General features: G+C 43.6%; 1 protein-coding gene across 1 annotated transcript in view; it reads left to right on the top strand.

Moving 5' to 3' along the window:
• akap1b (A-kinase anchoring protein 1b) overlaps positions 1 to 15,731 on the top strand; it is a 59,978-nt gene extending 44,247 nt beyond the window's left edge. The window contains exons 4-11 of the mRNA XM_087977260.1: positions 933 to 1,059; positions 2,824 to 2,948; positions 3,519 to 3,698; positions 5,658 to 5,806; positions 7,116 to 7,183; positions 7,611 to 7,684; positions 12,037 to 12,099; positions 15,276 to 15,731. Coding sequence (XP_087833386.1) covers positions 933 to 1,059; positions 2,824 to 2,948; positions 3,519 to 3,698; positions 5,658 to 5,806; positions 7,116 to 7,183; positions 7,611 to 7,684; positions 12,037 to 12,099; positions 15,276 to 15,338 — 849 coding nt within the window. The 3' untranslated portion in view covers positions 15,339 to 15,731. The remainder of the gene's footprint in view (positions 1 to 932; positions 1,060 to 2,823; positions 2,949 to 3,518; positions 3,699 to 5,657; positions 5,807 to 7,115; positions 7,184 to 7,610; positions 7,685 to 12,036; positions 12,100 to 15,275) is intronic.
• The last annotated feature ends 2,287 nt before the right edge of the window (positions 15,732 to 18,018 follow it).

Here is an 18,018-nt window from a genome sequence, read left to right as displayed (position 1 = left end):
TTTAAATGTTGTAATTGTACCAGCCTCCATCACTTCCTCTGGCAGCTCATTCCATACGCTCACCACCCTCTGTGAAAAAGTTACCCATTGGGTCCCTTTTATATCTTTCCCCTCTCACCCTACACCTATGCCCTCTTGTTTTGGACTGCTCTACCCCAGGGAAAAGACCTTGGTTATTCACCCTATCTATTCCCCTCATGATTTTATAAACCTGTTAGTTCACCCCTCCGCCTCTGACACTCCAGGGAAAAATAGCCCAGCCTGTTCAGCCTCTCCCCATAACTCAAACTCTCTCTCTTGAAAGTATTGCGTTGTAAACAAATATCTAACCTGATAGAATTGCACATGTTGTCAGTCGGCCACTATTGTCTTACGAAGTGACTCCTCAGCTAAATTTCTGGAGTTTGGTTTTACAATCTTTAAGTTTCCCGATATTTAGTGTAAACCCTACTTCATAGCATTTTGACAGGACACTGAGGTCATCTTGTGGTAAGTTGTTGCCATTGCAATTTACTTTCTGAATCATTCTGGAGTCAGGAGAGTGGTACTAGTTAAGGTAGGCCGTTTTTAGTTAACATTGCAAGAGAGAGGACCAGGGTTTCAAAGATGTATGTTTGACTTTAGTTGTGACAACTTGTTCTTTGGGGAGCGGATGTGAGGGGAAAGTTTATCTAAATGCTGGTTACCAGTCACACATTTTGTGTACCCAGCTGAAGATGAACTCTGTGTAGACCTATTCAATTTCACTGGAGGTGGCTAAATTTTGTCAGGCTGCAATTGAGGACTGAATGAGGTGTCAGGCAGCCTCCCAGTGACTTGCAATGTGAATGAGAGGCTTTGAAGAATCTGAGATGTTCTTGTGGTATTGCTTCAGAGTAAATTGATCTTCCTGTAATTTCTAATTCATGCCCCTGTCGCGTTTCTGTTTACAGCATCTGGTCGGACGGTTAATTGGAAAACAAGGAAGGTACGTGAGCTTCTTGAAGCAGTCTTCCGGTGCCAAGATTTACATATCCACACTGCCTTACACACAAGATTTCCAGATCTGTCATATAGAGGGTGAGTCAAGTCCAAATCTGGGAATTTCTTTATTGGCCATCATGATTGTTCCAGGAGATCAAATAGCTCATGAATATTTTCATTTCGAGTCATAGTCATAGAGACGTACAGCATGGAAACAGACCTTTCGGTCCAACCCGTCCATGCCGACCAGATATCCCAACCCAATCTAGTCCCACCTGCCAGCACCCAGCCCATAACCCTCCAAACCCTTCCTATTCATATACCCATCCAAATGCCTCTTAAACGTTGCAATTGTACCAGCCCCCACCACTTCCTCTGGCAGCTCAATGCATACACATACCACCCTCTGTGTGAAAACGTTGCCCCTTAGGTCTCTTTGGTATCTTCCCCCTCACCCTAAACCTATGCCCTCTAGTTCTGGACTCCTCCACCCCAGGGAAAAGACTTTGTTTATTTATCCTATCCATGCCCCTCATGATTTTATAAACCTCTGTAAGGTCACCCCTCAGCCTCTGACACTAAAGGGAAAGCAGTCTTAGTCTATTCAACCTCTCCCTATAGCTTAAATCCTCCAACCCTGGCAACATCCTTTTAAATCTTTTCTGAACCCTTTCAAGTTTCACATCTTTCCGATAGGAAGGAGATGAGAATTGCACACAATATTCCAAAAGTGGCCAAACCAATGTCTTGTGCAGCCGCAACATGACCTCCCAACTCCTGTACTCAATACTCTGACCAATAAAGGATTTGATTTTCAAATACATGTCATCTACTTAACTTTTTCCCGTTGACTGTTCCAACTTTTTGAAAGAAAATCTCTCATTTTGGATTGTCTTTTGCAGTTTGACAGCTCCCTGAAATGACACATTTCCCTCATCAAGCTTTGTGTTTTCAGACTCTAATTTTTGAAGTCTTGGGTACTTAATTGTCTGCTAGGATTGTCCTGCTATCTGTGTTTTTTGTTAAATTGATCCATATATGAGCTGGATTAAGCAATAAGTGAGGTGTGATTTTTAAACCAGCTATTTTGAGTATCATCTCTCCTTGTCACTCAAGTTCTGAGCTGTAGCGATTTTGTTGAAGTTTGCAGTATTTACAGTGTGGTCCATGAGTAGACATTCAAACGACTGGGTGCACTGATAGCTGTTCTGAGCACTGTATTGAATTCAGTAAAGCACAAATTGCTCACTGACTGGAGATCTAAGGCCCAATACTTCTGCTCGGCTGATGTTGGTACAACCGAGTAAATCCTGTCCATACGTGGCACAGCTGAAGGTTCTCTCAGTCACAGTTGCTAACAGGAGCTGGAAGGTTTTCCACTAAGTTTTCTCTGAGGGGTGGATCTCTAGTATTTTTATCACAAGGTAAGCTTGGCCAAATTATCCAAAAATTTGAAGCCCCAATGTGGAGTAAGGCTTTTCATCTAAGCTGATGTCTTGGTGATCCACACAAGAGTGCTACATTGCTGGAGGTGCCATCTTTCAGATGAAACTTCAATGTGACACCAGTTTTTTTTTTTGTCATCCCACTTCTGTGTCAAAGATGTCGCAAACAGATTCAGCCAAGTGCTGGGGAGTTGTTCCAGTCCCAGCTGTTGTTCCACCTTCTCCACCCAAGCCCAGCTCTCTGGCTGCTTGTGCTTTGGAAACTTTGCCATTTGGTGACCCAGGTGCATTTCTGCTTCTGTCTAGACACTAAAATTAATTGATTGTAAAGCACTTTGTGATATCCTGATGAGACGATTCAAGTAATTAATGTCAGGGTTTAAATTCATGTGGGTTTCTTTCTGTTCCATAACAGGGAATCAGCAGCAGGTAGACAAAGCACTTAACCTGATTGGAAAGAAATTTAAGGAGCTGGATCTCAGGAATCTATATGTTCCACCTCCTCCTCTGACGCTACCTTCGTTGCCTATAACCTCCTGGGTAAGTTTTGTGTTTGATTTGGAGCACCATTTGCAGGTTGTTTTCCAACTCAACACAGTCACTGTCTGTATCGCTGTGATAATTTGTACAGGTTGCTTATCCTGTCCTTTTTCAGATTTATGTTTTGACTCTGAGACCTTATTTTGTATCACTTTAGCTGATTCTTGCTATCCAATGGGAGGGGAGAAAATCTGATCACAAATGACTTAATCCCAAAATATTGATAGTGACACAAGAGACTGGATGGAAACCTGTTGATAAAGCACAAACTGTTTACTACAGGCCAGTTAGTCTCTGTGGGCAAGCTCCCCGCATAGTGCACCGTTAAGACAATTTAAGAAACTGAACAGGTCCAGGCCATTTGGGCCATCGAGCCTGTCCTGTAATTACAACAGGATAATGACTGATCTGAAATTCCCCAAGCAAGTTCCTTCCCTTTCCCGGTAACCAACTGGTGGAGAGGTTGTTCCCGCCAGAAAGTGTTTACAAATGTCAGTGTGTGTGGATTGACCTGGAAGTTTTGCCTTTCCTCCTTTGCACCTAATTTTAAGTTGACTTTCTTGTCCACAGCTCATGCTTCCTGATGGCGTAACCGTGGAAGTTCTGGTGGTGAATATTGTCAATGCCGGGCACATGTTTGTACAGCAACACACTCACCCGACATGTCATGTACTACGCAGCATGGATCAACAAATGTTCATGCTTTACTCTCAACCAGGAATCCCAACACTATCGCCTCCATTAGAAGTTAAGTGTTTCTACTATTTGACAAATCAGTGTGTTTCTGGGCTAAAGGCAGAGGGAACTAGCTACCTTCAACACAAGGCATTTTTTGAGTGTGCGAGCACATGTTCCAGCCAAACGCAGTATCCGATTAATTCCATGCTTTTCTCCTAACACCTAACTACCCTTCGGAAGCCAATTATGACACACTGGTAATCAAACAAGGACCACAAATGATGGGAATCAGACAAAAACAGAACATGCTGGAGAAACTTAGGTCTATGGGAAGAAAGCAGAGTTAACGTTTCAAGTCCAATGACTTAATTAGAACAGTTCTGGGTTCAAATCCCACTGAGACAGCGGGTGGTGGAATTTAAGTTTTGGGAATAAATCTGGATCTTTATATTTTTTTAAAAAAGCTAATCTCAGCGATGGTGACCACAAAATTATCATTGTTATAAAAAGCCCTTTTAGAGACAGAACTCTGGCACCTTTTAACGGATCTGATTTAATGTGAATCCAGACTACCAGCAATGAGGATGATTCTTAACCACCCTCTAAAATGGCCTCACAAGACACCCCTCTGTTCAAGAGCAATTAGAAATGGCCACAATGTCAGCCTTTGGTTGCTGTGGCCATATCCCTTGGAAGATGGCAAATGTAGATTTCCATGTTAGGGTGTGATGCTTTTCTCAGTGTCTGGCCCTTCGGAATTATGTTACTAGTAGACCATCTCATTCTCCAATACTGTGACAAGTTTCAACCTTGACTGTTCCATGAATCCTCTAGATTACCCCTCAGCTGAGGAAGTAGTCTATTGAATCGACCTGGCCTTCCCTCCAAGGCAAGAGTGTGCAATTTGCTGAGGTCTACCTTAAGATTATTTCCTTAACTTGACTTCCTTGCCCTGAACCAATTTAACCCCTCACTCTGTGCTCTGGAGCTAAAGTGACTCCTACCTCTGTTCTCTAGCTCAAAGTTTGTGAGGAGAAGTCTGTTCTCTAGTGACCGAGCTTACAGGGGGCTTCATCCCTTGGGGCAATCTCTTAATTGGCTGCTAACGATACGTAGCCCAGATCAAGTAGAGATTCTCTTCCTTTGCACACTTTGGTCAGCCAGAGTGGGACAAGGCTAGTACGGAGCAACATCTGGGCCAAATGCCCTCTTTTTCTACAGCTGAGGATAATCCACTATCATTGAGTTTTGACAAAATATTATTCCAGAGCTAGCCATCGAATGACCAATTTTACTGAATTGAATCTTGAAACTTTTTTTAAGGAATTTGAGCTTCTAGCCTTCATGCTGTAATGCAATAACATCACAGAACCGCAGGGGTCTTGCAGTGTAGGCGGAGCCTGTTCAGCCCATAGTGCCTGCACTCGCTCTTTAACTGAGCATCGTTACCAAGTGTACGTGCTTTCTCCCAATATCCTTGCACATAGTGTTTATCCATGTGATTGTCAATTGCACTCACGAGTGCCTCAATTGAACCTGTCGCCGCCTCATTTTCCACGCAGTGCATTCCAGATTTGTATTAATAAGTTTTTTTTTCTCATATCACTCTTGCTCCTTTGGCAAATCATTTTACAAGCTGTGCCCTTTCGTTCTCATCTCTTTTGCAAGGGGAGCGGGGGCAATCAGTTTCCACGATCCTGTCCACTCATGATTTTGCAAACCTGTATCACATTTCCTCTCACTGCCTCCTCTCCAAGGACAGTCCCAACACCTTCAGTGTATCTTCCCCTCTGCAGTGCCCCATCCCTGGAACCATTCTTGTAAATTGCTTCTGAGCTGTCCCCAGTGCATTCGCATCTGTCATGTTCTGTGCTGCCCACAATTGCACACAGCCCTCCCGGCTGGGGCCGAACAAGTTTCTTGTACAAGTTCAGAGTCGCCTGCTCCCTGCTCCCGAAACTGAAGAACTAACTGTTATCGGTCATGGGATGTGAGAAGAATTAGTCATGTGTCTTTTTCCCTCCTACAGTTGGAATAATCTGTGCAGCTCCAGCGGTCAATGGTGCCTGGTGGCGAGCACAGGTTGTTGCCTATTTTGAAGAGACAAATGAAGTTGAAATCCGATATGTTGACTACGGAGGCTATGAACGAGTTAAAATAGAAGCACTACGGCAAATCAGGTGATTTAGCTGGTCCCCTCTGTTTTGCGTGTCATTCCACTGGAAGTAATCCAGTGTGGTAAAGATGGAGTTGCTGAACTAACGCACAAGGGTCAGAATTAATTGCTTGAGGTCTACAGCAGTATTCTGATGATGTGGTCCTAAACTTTGCAGGGGAGTGGAGGTGGTCTTCTGTTAACTAGCTTCAAGTGGAAGCCAGGTTGTGGAGGCTTGAAGTAAAACTGGGAATGGTTTGAACTGAAGAATGCTTGCTTTAATTTCAACCTCAAGCCAAGTTTATACATGATGTGGGCGGTGTTCATTCAGATCTCTCTTCTGGTTAAGTGAAGGGGGCCAGTTAGCTGGACAGCTGGTTAGCTATGTAGTGACTCCAGCAGTTTTGGTATAATTCCTGCGTTGGCTGCAGTTACCATGAAGGACCCCCCCAACCCCCACAATCTGAGGCGTGGTGACCCTCTGTTAAACCATCCTTAGTCATTTTTCTTTACTGAGAGAGCAGGACCATGGGCTGGTAAGACTTTGACTTTAGCTGTTAAGTGGTAGCAATGCTTTGTGTCCTGTCCCACCTCCAGTGCAGCTGATCTGTGGGGTAACCTTGAATGGCCTGGGTGAATGCAAAAGATAAACCATTGGGGATGCCATCTTTCCCGTCAGGTTGGCAGGTTAACACTAAGTAAGAGCTGGACAAAGGAGTGATTGTTGCAGAGCATGAGAGTATATGAAGTAATGACCAGTCTTTTGTGATCTAGTTTAGGTTATTTCAGTGCATGGGGAGTATGAGAATAGTGATTTACAAGTTTTCTATGCTGCTGGTGGGTAGGCACATGAAAGTTTGTGGTTGAGTTTGATTGTCACAAGTGGAAGGTGGGAGTTTGAGGAGCCTGAAAATGATTTCCAAGTGTCTTGTGTTGTCTTCAGGTTGGCTGCAGATCAAACTCGTGTAGGATAATGTTCCAGGGTAGTGCTTGGAGATGACACTGATGGATTGTGGGAATCACAAGGTCAGAAAAGGGTCATTGGAGGGTTGCCTGTGAGTGTTGGAGGAAGTTGGGTACTCAGCAGGGCCGGAGAGTTGTGAACTCTGTAGAGAATTATCACTTGGAGCTGAAAGAAATATCAGGGGAATTGTCTTCTATGAATAAGCAGCTAGAACAGTAGCAAGCTGATCAGAAAGCACAGCTCACCTTTTTGAACATGGATTACACCAATTTATTCCTTAGCCTTTCCAAGCTTTCACATTCCGAATGCTTGAGGCATAGAAATTTGCAATCTTACCTAATGTCTGAATGTTTTATGTCTCTGTCAACAGGTCTGATTTTGTATCACTACCTTTCCAAGGGACTGAGGTACTGCTCGACAACATAATGCCTCCCCCAGGTTAGTGACGTCTCAACTTGCCTTCCAAATGATACCATATGGTCGTTCTTAAATTTTGAGTCTTTCCGATTAAAGGCTGTGATACTTTCCAAAAGATACCTGTCTTGAAACACAATTGAAATCCACACTTCAGTTAGTTGCACCCCACAAAACTCCCACCTCACTAAGTACTGGCTCCTGTATTATTTGCACAGCTAGCTTAAAGCCGAAAATGTGTTGCTGGAACAGCGCAGCAGGTCAGGCAGCATCCAGGGGCAGGAGAATCGACGTTTCGGGCATAAGCCCTTCTCTAGCTTAAACTCAATTAACTGTAGATTAATATATCCATCAGCAGTTCCCTCATTCCATTAGATTTCAGCCATTCCTTCAAACCGTATTAGATGATAATCGGTATGCCCTTGGTAAATTGTTATTCTGTGATTGACAGATGAGGACCATTTCTCTGAAGATGCCAACGCAGCAATGGACGAAATGACCCGAGGTGCTGCTCTGCTCGCCCAGGTCAGATTTACTGGGAAACTGATGGTCATTGCCTGCTCATATCAATGACATGATATCTGTGTGTTTGTCTGTGCGAAGCTGATGTTGTTAATTGGAATGAATTATAGTCACGAGCGAACTGCAGCCCGGTGGGATAACAGGCTGTTCATCGCAATGTTGTTCGCTCGATGTCAGGTGAGAGGTTCCCAGTTGACTGAGTTATCGGATTGTATTACAAGACTCTATTGAGTGAGCTCAGTATCTACTTATCGAGCCTTTTTACCACCATTTGTTCCATCATTCTTATCTGGATGCTGGAGCTTCTATTTCATCTCTCTTTGTAACCCTGCCTGGTCACTCCATTGTTTCCTTGTGCTTATTTCATAAAACAAATGTTTGACAAGGCAACAAGCTTAGTTGAAGGGGAAGAATCTAGCTGATTTGATTTATTGCAGTCACATGCACCTGAGTACAGTGAAAAGTTGTGTTTTGTGAACAGCACAGGCAGATCATAGCGTACGAGGATGTACAGATCATAGGATGTTTAGACAAAATGAGGCATACAGGGTTACATCTGACACAAAGCAAGATCAATATTAGATTTGAAATTTGAGAGTTCCATTCAGCAGTCTAATTAACGGCAGGGAAGAAGCTGTTCCTGAGCCTGTTGGTGTGTGAGAGTTTTCAAGCTTCTGTATCTTCTGCCTGACTGAAGAGGTAGCAAGGAGGAGGACATGCTCCTGTCTACATCAATGGAGCGGCAGTTGAGAGGGTTAAAAGAGACACCCCCTCCCCACGGGGGTGGGAAGGGTCTTTGATGTTGATAGGCTTTCTGCAGCAATGAGACGTGTAATCAGGATCCGTGGATGGGAGGTTGGCTTCTGTGATGGTCTGGGCTGTGCTGACAACATCCTGTAGTTTATGGTCCTGGGCAGAGCACTTGCCGTGCCAGGCTGTTACGCATCTGGACAGTATGCTTGCTTTCTCTGGTGCACCTGTACAGGTTGCTGAGGGTCCTTAGGAACATGTCAAATATTCTAAGCCGCCGGAGGAAGAAAAGGCATTGTGCTGCCTTGACCATTGCATCTACGTGGGAGGTCCAGGACAAGTTGGTGATCTCTCCTAGGAGCTTGAAACTTTCAACCCTCAACTACTGCTCCATTAATGTAGACAGGAACATGTCCTCCTTTTTCCTGAATTGAGTGATCAGTCCTTTTGTTTTGCTGACAGTGAGAGCGCGAGTATCTCCCTCCTTGGGTGCAGTAAAGCTAAAGGTAGAAGCTGGAGAATTTGTCTAGTAGGTAATCACTTGTGGGATGCACCTTTGTTGAATTATTTAGCCCTGGGTAGCTCGGATGGTGTATGACAAGCACGTAGAGCAGGAATCACTGATTTTTATCATGTTGCTGAGTTAACTGGTTGCTGAGTTAACTGGTTTTCGCTGGTGACCTCGGGGAGCAACAAACCCAAACAAGCAGACAAAACGCATCCAGAAACCTTAGCCACCATCCCCTGCATCAAAGACATCTCGGAAATGACTGCCAGACTACTCAGACCCCTTGGTGTCACGGTAGCCCACCAACACACTAAAACAGCAGCTAATGAACTTGAAAGACCTTTTACAGACAACTAGTAAAACTAATGTCATTTACAAAATACCTTGCAAGAACTGTAACAAACACTACATTGAACAAACAGCCAGAAAACTAGCCATAAAAAGAGATGACCCACTCTCACTAGTATCCTTACATACAGATAAGGAAGGACACCACTTCAACTGGGACAACACATCCAACCTAGGACAAGGCAAACAGAGACACGGACGAGAATTCCTAGAAGCATGGCATTCCAACCGGAACTCTCTTAACAACCAGATTTGACTTGGATCCCATTTACCACCCCCTGAGAAAAAGAACCGGAAATGATATCACCCCAGGAAATGACATCACCAACGCAAGGAAATCTGAACACAAAGCGGGCCACCAGTGCTTCATCCGGAGTATTATCTGGTATGGTGACGAAACGTCTGAAAACAAACCTTCCAGCTCAGAGCAAGCCTATATCCAGAACCTCAACCTGAGCTACAAATCTTCTCAAACCTTGCTATTGACCATTGTGCAATCATTACACCAAGGACATCTTGAACCGTCAGACCCAGGGAAGCACTGAGGATCAAAGGGGCCTTGGGCTTTATGTTCACCAGCCCCTTAAGGTATAAGGGCAAAAATGAGGACTGCACATACTGGAAACCAGATTCTAGATTAGAGTGGTGCTGGAAAAGCATAGCAAGTCAGGCAGCATCCGAGGAGCAGGAAAATCAACGTTTTGGGCAAAAGCCCGCATCAGGACTCCCTTCTCAGTGGAGGGATCGGTGATATAAGGGCAGGTGGATCAAGTGGTTAAGAAGATTACTTGCCTTTATTTACCAAAGTATCAAATTCATGGGCTGGATATGCTGGAACTGCCAGAGTATTGTGTGCAGTTCTGGAATCCACATTCTAGGAAGCACGTGATAGGCACTGGAGAGGGTGGAGAGGAAGTTTACCAGGATGTTGCCTGGGCTGGAGAGTTTATGAAAAGATTAGACAGACTGGGGTAATGAGTGAAATGGATGAAATTCTGAGGGCAGCACAGTAGACAGGAAGAAAGTTTTCTTGGTGAAGAGATCGGTGATCAGAGGATATAGATTCAAGGTAAGAGGAGATGAGGGATAACCTTTTCCATCCAGTGGGTGGTGGGAATCTGGAACACTTGGCCTGTAAGGGTGGTATAGGCAGAAACCTTCAGAACAGTTTAATGTTTAGATGTGCACGTGCAATGCCAAGGCAAGCCAGGATATGAGCCAAGTGCTGGAATGTGGGATTAAAATAGGTTGTTTTTAACTGGCATGGATGCAGTGGGTTGAAGGTAATTTTTCTGTAGACCTCTAATTCTAAGTGTGTAAGTTAGCTCGCTGAGCTTGAAGGTTTGTTTTCGGACATTTCGTCACCAGACTAGGTAACATCATAGAGAGTCTCCGGTGAAGTGCTGGTGATGTGTCTGTCCCACCTCTGTTATAGGTCTTCGTTTCATAAGGTGGGTGATGTCATTTCCAGTTCTCTCTCATTTCAAGGGAAGGTAGATAGGGTCTAAATCGATGTGTTTATTGATGGAGTTCTGTTTAGAATGCCATGCCTCTAAGAATTCACATGCGTGTCTGTTTTTGCCTGTCCTAGGGTGTATTGACCCTGTCAAAGTGGTGTCCTCCTTTTGTCTCTATGTATGGAAACTAGTGAGAGAGTGTGTCTTTTGGTGGCCAGTTGGCGTTCGTGTATCCTGGTGGCAAGTTTCCTGCTAGTTTGTCGGATGTAGTGTTTTTCTTTTTACAGTTCTTGCATGATATCTTGTAAATGACATTAGTTTTGCTGGTAGTATCTGTTGGATCCTTTAGGTTCATTAGTCACTGTTTAAGTGCGTTGGTAGGTTTGTGGTCTACCATAATGCCAAGGATCTGAGTGGTCTGGAAGTCATTTCTGATATATCTTTGATCTAAGGTAATGTGGCTATAGTTTTTGGTTGCGTTGTCTGCTTGTTTGCGTTTGTTCCTCAGCAACAATACATCCATGAGCGCATCAATTTAGATCCCATCTATCTTTCCTTCAAAAAAAACCCAAAGAACCACAATTGACATCACCCACCATAAACCAAGACCAATGAATAGAGGTGGGGCATACCACCCGCGCTTCACTAGAGACACTCTTATGTTACCTTGTATGGTGATGTAATGTTCGAAAATAAACCTTCAAGCTCAGCAAAGTAACTTATCATCAACCTGAACTGCAAATCTTCTCAAAAATTGCTAACATTTGCCAATAAGAGGTGGTTATCTTCAAATTCTGCCTGGATATTGTATCGAAGACTCTGTCATGAGCTATATTTGAGGCTGAATTGGATAATTTTTAGATTGACATGAGTCAAAGGGTTATTCAGGGTGGGCAGGAAAGTCCACTGAAGATGACAATTAGATGAGACATGACCTTATTGAAAGATGAGGATGGATTGAATGAATGACTGGTATTTGCTGGGAGCACTACTGCTGGCCAGTTTACTTGGCTGTGTGCTGAAGTCAGAGGTGAGTGTATGTTTACACTTGATGCAGTGCACTCTGTTCCACCCCCACTTGCATGAAAGTAACCCTGTTATTCCTGACCCAAGCGTCTTTGTGCTCGTCTTTATAGTGTTATCCCTCAAACGGAGTACCTGGCATGAGCTGCTCTCTTCTGACTTTAAGAAGAGTAATGTGCAGAAATTTGTTTTTCATTCAACAACATTTATCTTGTGAAGATGCATCTTGTTCACAGTGTGATCCTGATCCTAGTTTTGACTTGTTTCAGGTGACTGGTTATGACAGTAGTGGTGTACCCCTAATAAACCTATGGAGTATAATTGGAGATGAGGTAAGTTGAAGAACCTTGCAACTAGCCTTTTGTAGATGAGATATTTCAAAATAATCTGTACTTGACCAGGTTAAAGTGTGCAAAAGTGATTTATGTCTTATTTGGAAAAAAGGCTTTGATTTAATAATCCGTCTGATAGACTTGGATATTCCTGTTAACTTTCTCCATGACGTGAAGCATGTTGATTTCTGTGTGATTTGGCTAGTTCCCTTTGCCCAGCTACCATGCTTCTGTGTTCTCCTTCCCCCTCATTGGCCCTCTTCAAAACAACACTTTGAGACAGAAGGACTGGCGTTGACCAGTCACACGCACGCCCTCCTCTTATTTGACCAAATTGTTCTGTGGTATTGGTCGAAAGTAGAAGTTGTCTCTGGGATTTGTTTAGGATTACTGAGGTTTAAGGACAACAGACTGGGTTGAAATTTATATTTTGAACACTGAAGTCTGTGTAAAATGGTCTAAGGCTATCATGGAGCTGTACAGCACAGAAACAGACCCTTCGGTCCAACCTGCCCATGCTGACCATTAATCTAGTCCCATTTTCCACCACTTGGCCCACATCCTTGTAAACCCTTCCTATTCATATTCCCATCCAGATGCCTTTTAAATGTTATAATTGTACCAGCCTCCACCACTTCCTCTGGCCGCTTGTTCCATACAGAAAGCCACCCTCTATGAAAAAGTTGCCCCTCAGATCCTTTTAAATCTTTCCCCTCTCACTATAAACCTATGCCCTCTGGTTCTCCTACTCTGGGAAAAGACCGTGGCAATTCACCCTATCCATGCCACTTGTGGTTTTGTAAACCCCTATCAGGTCATCCCTCAGCCTCCGACACTCCAGGGAAAACAACCCCAGCCTTTTCAACCTCTCCCTATAGCTCCCTCTCCCTCCAACCCTGGTAACATCCTTGTAAATCTTTTCTGAACCCTTTCAAGTTTCATAACATCCAGCAGACCAGAATTGAATGCTTAGGAAACTTTTGGAATAATTCAATGTCCTGTCCAGCTGCAACATGACCTCCCAACTGCTGTAATCAATGCAATGACTAATAAAGGCTAATGTACCAAATGTTGCCTTCACCACCCTATCCACCTGAGACTCCACTTTCAAGGAACTATGAACCTGCACTCCAAGATCCCTGTTCAGCAATGCTCCCTAGGACCTTACCTTTAAGTGTATAATTATTAAAAAACCTTAGCTGGAATAACTCTTTCCTGTGTCGTATGTTCCCCTGTTGCCTTTCTTTTGGTAGTGGTAGTTGCATTGTGCTGATCATCTTGAGGATGTAGGTTCAAGCCCCCTTCTTTCGTCGTTCTTGCGATGCTCTCTCTCGATGCGCTCTCTCTCTCTCGTCGCGCGCTCTCTCTCTCGTCGCGCGCTCTCTCTCTCGTCGCGCGCTCTCTCTCTCGTCGCGCGCTCTCTCTCTTGTCGCGCGCTCTCTCTCTCGTCGCGCGCTCGCTCTCTCGTCGCGCGCTCGCTCTCTCGTCGCGCGCTCGCTCTCTCGTCGCGCGCTCGCTCTCTCGTCGCGCGCTCGCTCTCTCGTCGCGCGCTCGCTCTCTCTCGATGCTCTTCTCCCGCACCCACCCCACGTGCGACCTGGTGAAATTTATATTCAGTTGATTAATGATTCTGGAATTATAGCTAGTCTTGGTAATGGTGAATGTGAAACTATCTTCACTTGTCATCATGGTCCACCTTTACCACTAATGTCCTTCAGGAAGGATAACCTCCTGTCCTTGCCTGGTCTGGTTGACCTGTGACTCTGCTGCTCTCAGCAATGGCCTAGCAAGTGATTTAAACTTATGGGCAAATGACGATGAGCCACCAATGCCTGGTCAGTGACCCTCACATCTCTGAAAGAATGAAGAAAGTAAATACTCAAAATTAATAACTTAAAACTGCTTGTTTATTTGCATCCTCACTTTCTGACTTTTAATATACAACACTTACTTTTCAGGATAATTTGATTGGGCCATGCGTTCCACACTTAGGGAGGCATTTATCTATTCAGTTAACCAACTTTCTGTTGAGATGGGTGTATCAGGCAGGCACTTGATAATGTTCAAGAAAAAAAATTATTTTTCTGTTTCATATCACTGGGACATACAAAGCATTTCTTGCTCAGCAATTCTGTTTGAAGTGTTAATAAATCTGTTGACAAATTGCCAAGCAACCAATGCAGGTGGTTACAGGAAGAGATTACAAACTCAGTTGGTGCTGTCTTATTGCAAATCCTTTACCTGTTTGAAATTGAGTCTTTGTGCATTTCTTTGACTATTCAGACCTTTGTTTAATCGCGTCTCAGAATTCTTAGAAGGTTCTGTTTCACAGTCAGAGTTGTTCTGCAGGTGAAGTTTGTCAGTCAATTTGAATTGCTCCCACAAATGATCAAAAAACTTGCATTCACGTAGCACGTTTCACAACCACCAGACATCTTTTTGACCAGTGAAGTATTTTTGAACTATAATTATTACTGCAATGTTGGAAATGTCGCAGCCAGTTGAAGTACACTGTGCTCCCATAAATAGCAGATGATGATGTGTGTTTGGAAGTATCACCTGAGGGGTACATATCAGTTTGGGTATTGGGGAAGTGTCCCTGTATCATCTTGGAAGAAATGCCACGGAACTTTGTTTCGTCCAATCGGGCAAAAGAGACCTCTCTAAAATCCTGCAGCCTCTCATCTAAAACACGCACCCACATAACGGAGAGCACCCTCAAGTACTGCACTGGAGTGTCAGGCTTGATTTCTTTTTTGCATGCTCAAACCCTAGAGGAGGACCTCACCCAATGCCTCAGGATGCAAATAAACAAGCAGTTTTAAGTTATTAATTTTGAGTATTTACTTTCTTCATTCTTTCAGAGATGTGAGGGTCACTGACCAGGCATTGGTGGCTCATTGCCAATTGCCCGTGAATTCACTTGCTAGGCCATTGCTGAGAGCAGCAAAGAGTCTCAGGTCAGCTAGACCAGGCAAGGACAGGAGGTTACCCTTCCTAAAGGACAATAGTGATGAACGTGGACCATGATACCAACTAAGCCACAGCACAATGAGAGTTCAGCGTCTCAATTTGAACAAGGGTGTATTTGCACGCTTATGCTTTGTGAGATCTGCCTGAGTCTGTCTGCTGTTGAAAGTACTAAAATCATGTTTTTTCTTTCCCTCCTCTCCAAGGTCCTGTTTTTAAACCGAATTCTGGTGGAGAAAGGACATGCGCAATGGATAGAGAGCTATTAGTCTGCGTCTGAGGCTCTTTTCTAAACTCATTTTGCACTGCATTGTAATTCAATCATTTGCTAGCTGTGCAGATGTATATATAAGTCACTGTATTAATATTTTGTAAGATCTCGATGGAGTACATAAAGGGAACTTTTTCCAAAAAATGATGGTGTCTGATAGGTAAGTGGTTGTCACTCGATTTAAGTCATGTCTGATTTAATTTGATATTTAAGAAACAAAATTAATTGTCATTGTACAGAATAGTTTTGCTAGATTACTTGAATGGAATGATATTGTGATCAATAACTATTTGCTACTTGGTTGTACAGACCTGTAAAAAGTATCAAGAAAAACCTGGTGGAACTGAGCTTGTGTGGTGGTTTTTTAATTATAATTTGGAGCTTCTCACAATCTGTGTGTTTGTCGTTTTTGGCTCAGATTTGAATTGTTGAGTAGTTTGTTATTTCATCCATCAAAACATGGAGCAGGGGATGGCATAGCAGTAATGTCACTGGACCAGTCATCTAGCAACCAGACTTTGTTTAAATCACATCGTGGTAGCTATGAAATTCAAGACAAAATCTGGATTTGAAAGTCAGCCTGTCAGTGACCATGTAACAACTGTGGAATCTCCTTTTTTTTTTAGGGAAGGAAACCATGGATGTCCTTTTGGGACGGAAATGTGCCATCTTTATTTGGTATGGCATACATGAGGGTGGCACGGTAGCTCACTGGTTGGCACTGCTGCCTCAGCACCAGGGGCCCAGGTTCGATTCCACCCTCAGCAGCTGTCTGTGTGGAGTTTGTACATTCTCCCCTTGTCTGTGTGGGTTTCCTCCGGGTGCTCCAGTTTCGTCCCACAGTCCAAAGATATGCAGGTGAGGGTGTATTGGCCAAGCTAAATTGCCCACAGTGTCCAGGAACGTCTAGGCTAGATGGATTAACATGGGAATTATAGGGTTACAGGGATAGGCTAGGGAGATGAGTGTGGGTGGACTCAATGGGTGAATGTCCTGCTTCCACCGTGAGGGGATTCTATGATGATTCTGTGACTCCAGACCTACAGCTATGTGGTTAGCTCCGGATGATTAGGGATGACCTGGCCGAACTAGCAGCGCGCACATCCCACAAATACATTTTAAAATAAAGTTAAAAATCACACAACACCAGATTATAGTCCAGCAGGTTTAATTGGAAGCACACTAGCTTTCTGAGCGACACTCCTTCATCAGGTGATCTCCGAATCATTTTAAAATAATATTGACATTATCTTGTCTGTTGGTAGCGCTTCTGCTTCGACATCGCAGGCTCAAGCCTCGTCTCAGGATGTGACCATATAATCCAAGGTCATGCCTCACCTGAGGGAGTGCTTCCGTGTAAGAGGTGCCCTTCAGATCAAGACCATGTGTGAAGTCTTATGAAGGGTGATAGGAGTGTAAAAACAGAATGGGACTAATTAAATGGGAGTCATCGACTTTATTTTTGTCTTCAAATACCCATCACCGGAACCGCATTCTCTGGATATTGAGCTGAGCGTGTTACACCTGTGCCTCTAGTTGTTAGAGTGAGTGTGCAGAATGCACTTTGGGACATTCCCAAGAGCCCTGCTGCTTATAGGTTTGAATCTAATAGTGGTGGGTAGGGGCTGGCTCTTGGTTAAGAAACATTTACATTAATACATTCTTAAGTACTGTTCTCCATCCCTCCCTATCCTCTTAATCTTCCTCAAGCCTGGGCAGTGATTCTATATGTTTATTATCCTCTGGTAAAATATAAGTCCTCCAGCCTAATTTCCTCCGTCCTGGGTTTATCTTATCCAATTTAATTTTACTGACGTTCATCCACTCAACCAGTTTAACTTAATTTTTGCTTTGCTAATGTTTTCTCCATTATAGACAGACCCTTCCCTTGTAGTCTGTCTACCCTCAGTCATCTTTAATCCATTTGCATTCACCGTGGCAAACACTGAAAGCAAATGGTTCTGGAGGTCTGACATGTACATTGTAAATCCTTAACATAGTCTTCATCTTTGTACTTTCTCTTGTTCTGACTGTATTTATCCCAGCATTCTGTCTTGTCGTTTTACTGGCTTCACATTTGCTTAGATATTGGAAGTGACAAGTCTTTTACTTGCCCCAGGCCCTTTCTAAGTACATCTGAATTCAATTCATTGTGTGTCTGACATTTTATTTTCATGCACCGTATAACACTTTATATTTCTCAATGCTGTTTCATATTTCTCCCTAATTTACATCTAAGTCGCATTGCCAATTTTGAACTGCATTTTGACTCTGCATGTTGTGTTTGCGATTTTCTTGGAAGTAAGCGTTCCATTTATGTAGCATCCTTCAGACCCCCAAGTTTTCCCAGCAGCTGAAGTTCTTTGAAGTGCAGTCACTATTGTAATGTAGGAAATGCAGTGATTCATGCAGTCCGCGATAATAACTAATCATTTACTTTGTGATTTGGGAGGTAAGTTTTGGCGCAGGGCAACTGGAGCAACTCCCAAGCTGTTCAAGAAATACCTTCAATGTACACATCAAACCTCCAGAGCCATTTGTTCTTTGTACTTTTACAATAACCTGAGACATGTAGCCTCTGTTCAAAGATAGCACGTTCTATGTCTACACTGGAGTCTGTCTTGATCTTTGTGCTTGTTGCCTGTTGACCTTGAGCACTCAACTTCTAGATTTCAGGT

The sequence above is a fragment of the Chiloscyllium plagiosum genome, unplaced genomic scaffold, assembly GCF_037043375.1.
Source record: "Chiloscyllium plagiosum isolate Xiang-an unplaced genomic scaffold, Cpla_swu_hap1 HiC_scaffold_31, whole genome shotgun sequence".
NCBI classification, from domain to species: Eukaryota; Metazoa; Chordata; class Chondrichthyes; order Orectolobiformes; family Hemiscylliidae; genus Chiloscyllium; species Chiloscyllium plagiosum.
Note: the sequence above shows the minus strand (reverse complement) of the source record. Positions and strands in the feature narration are given on the sequence as shown.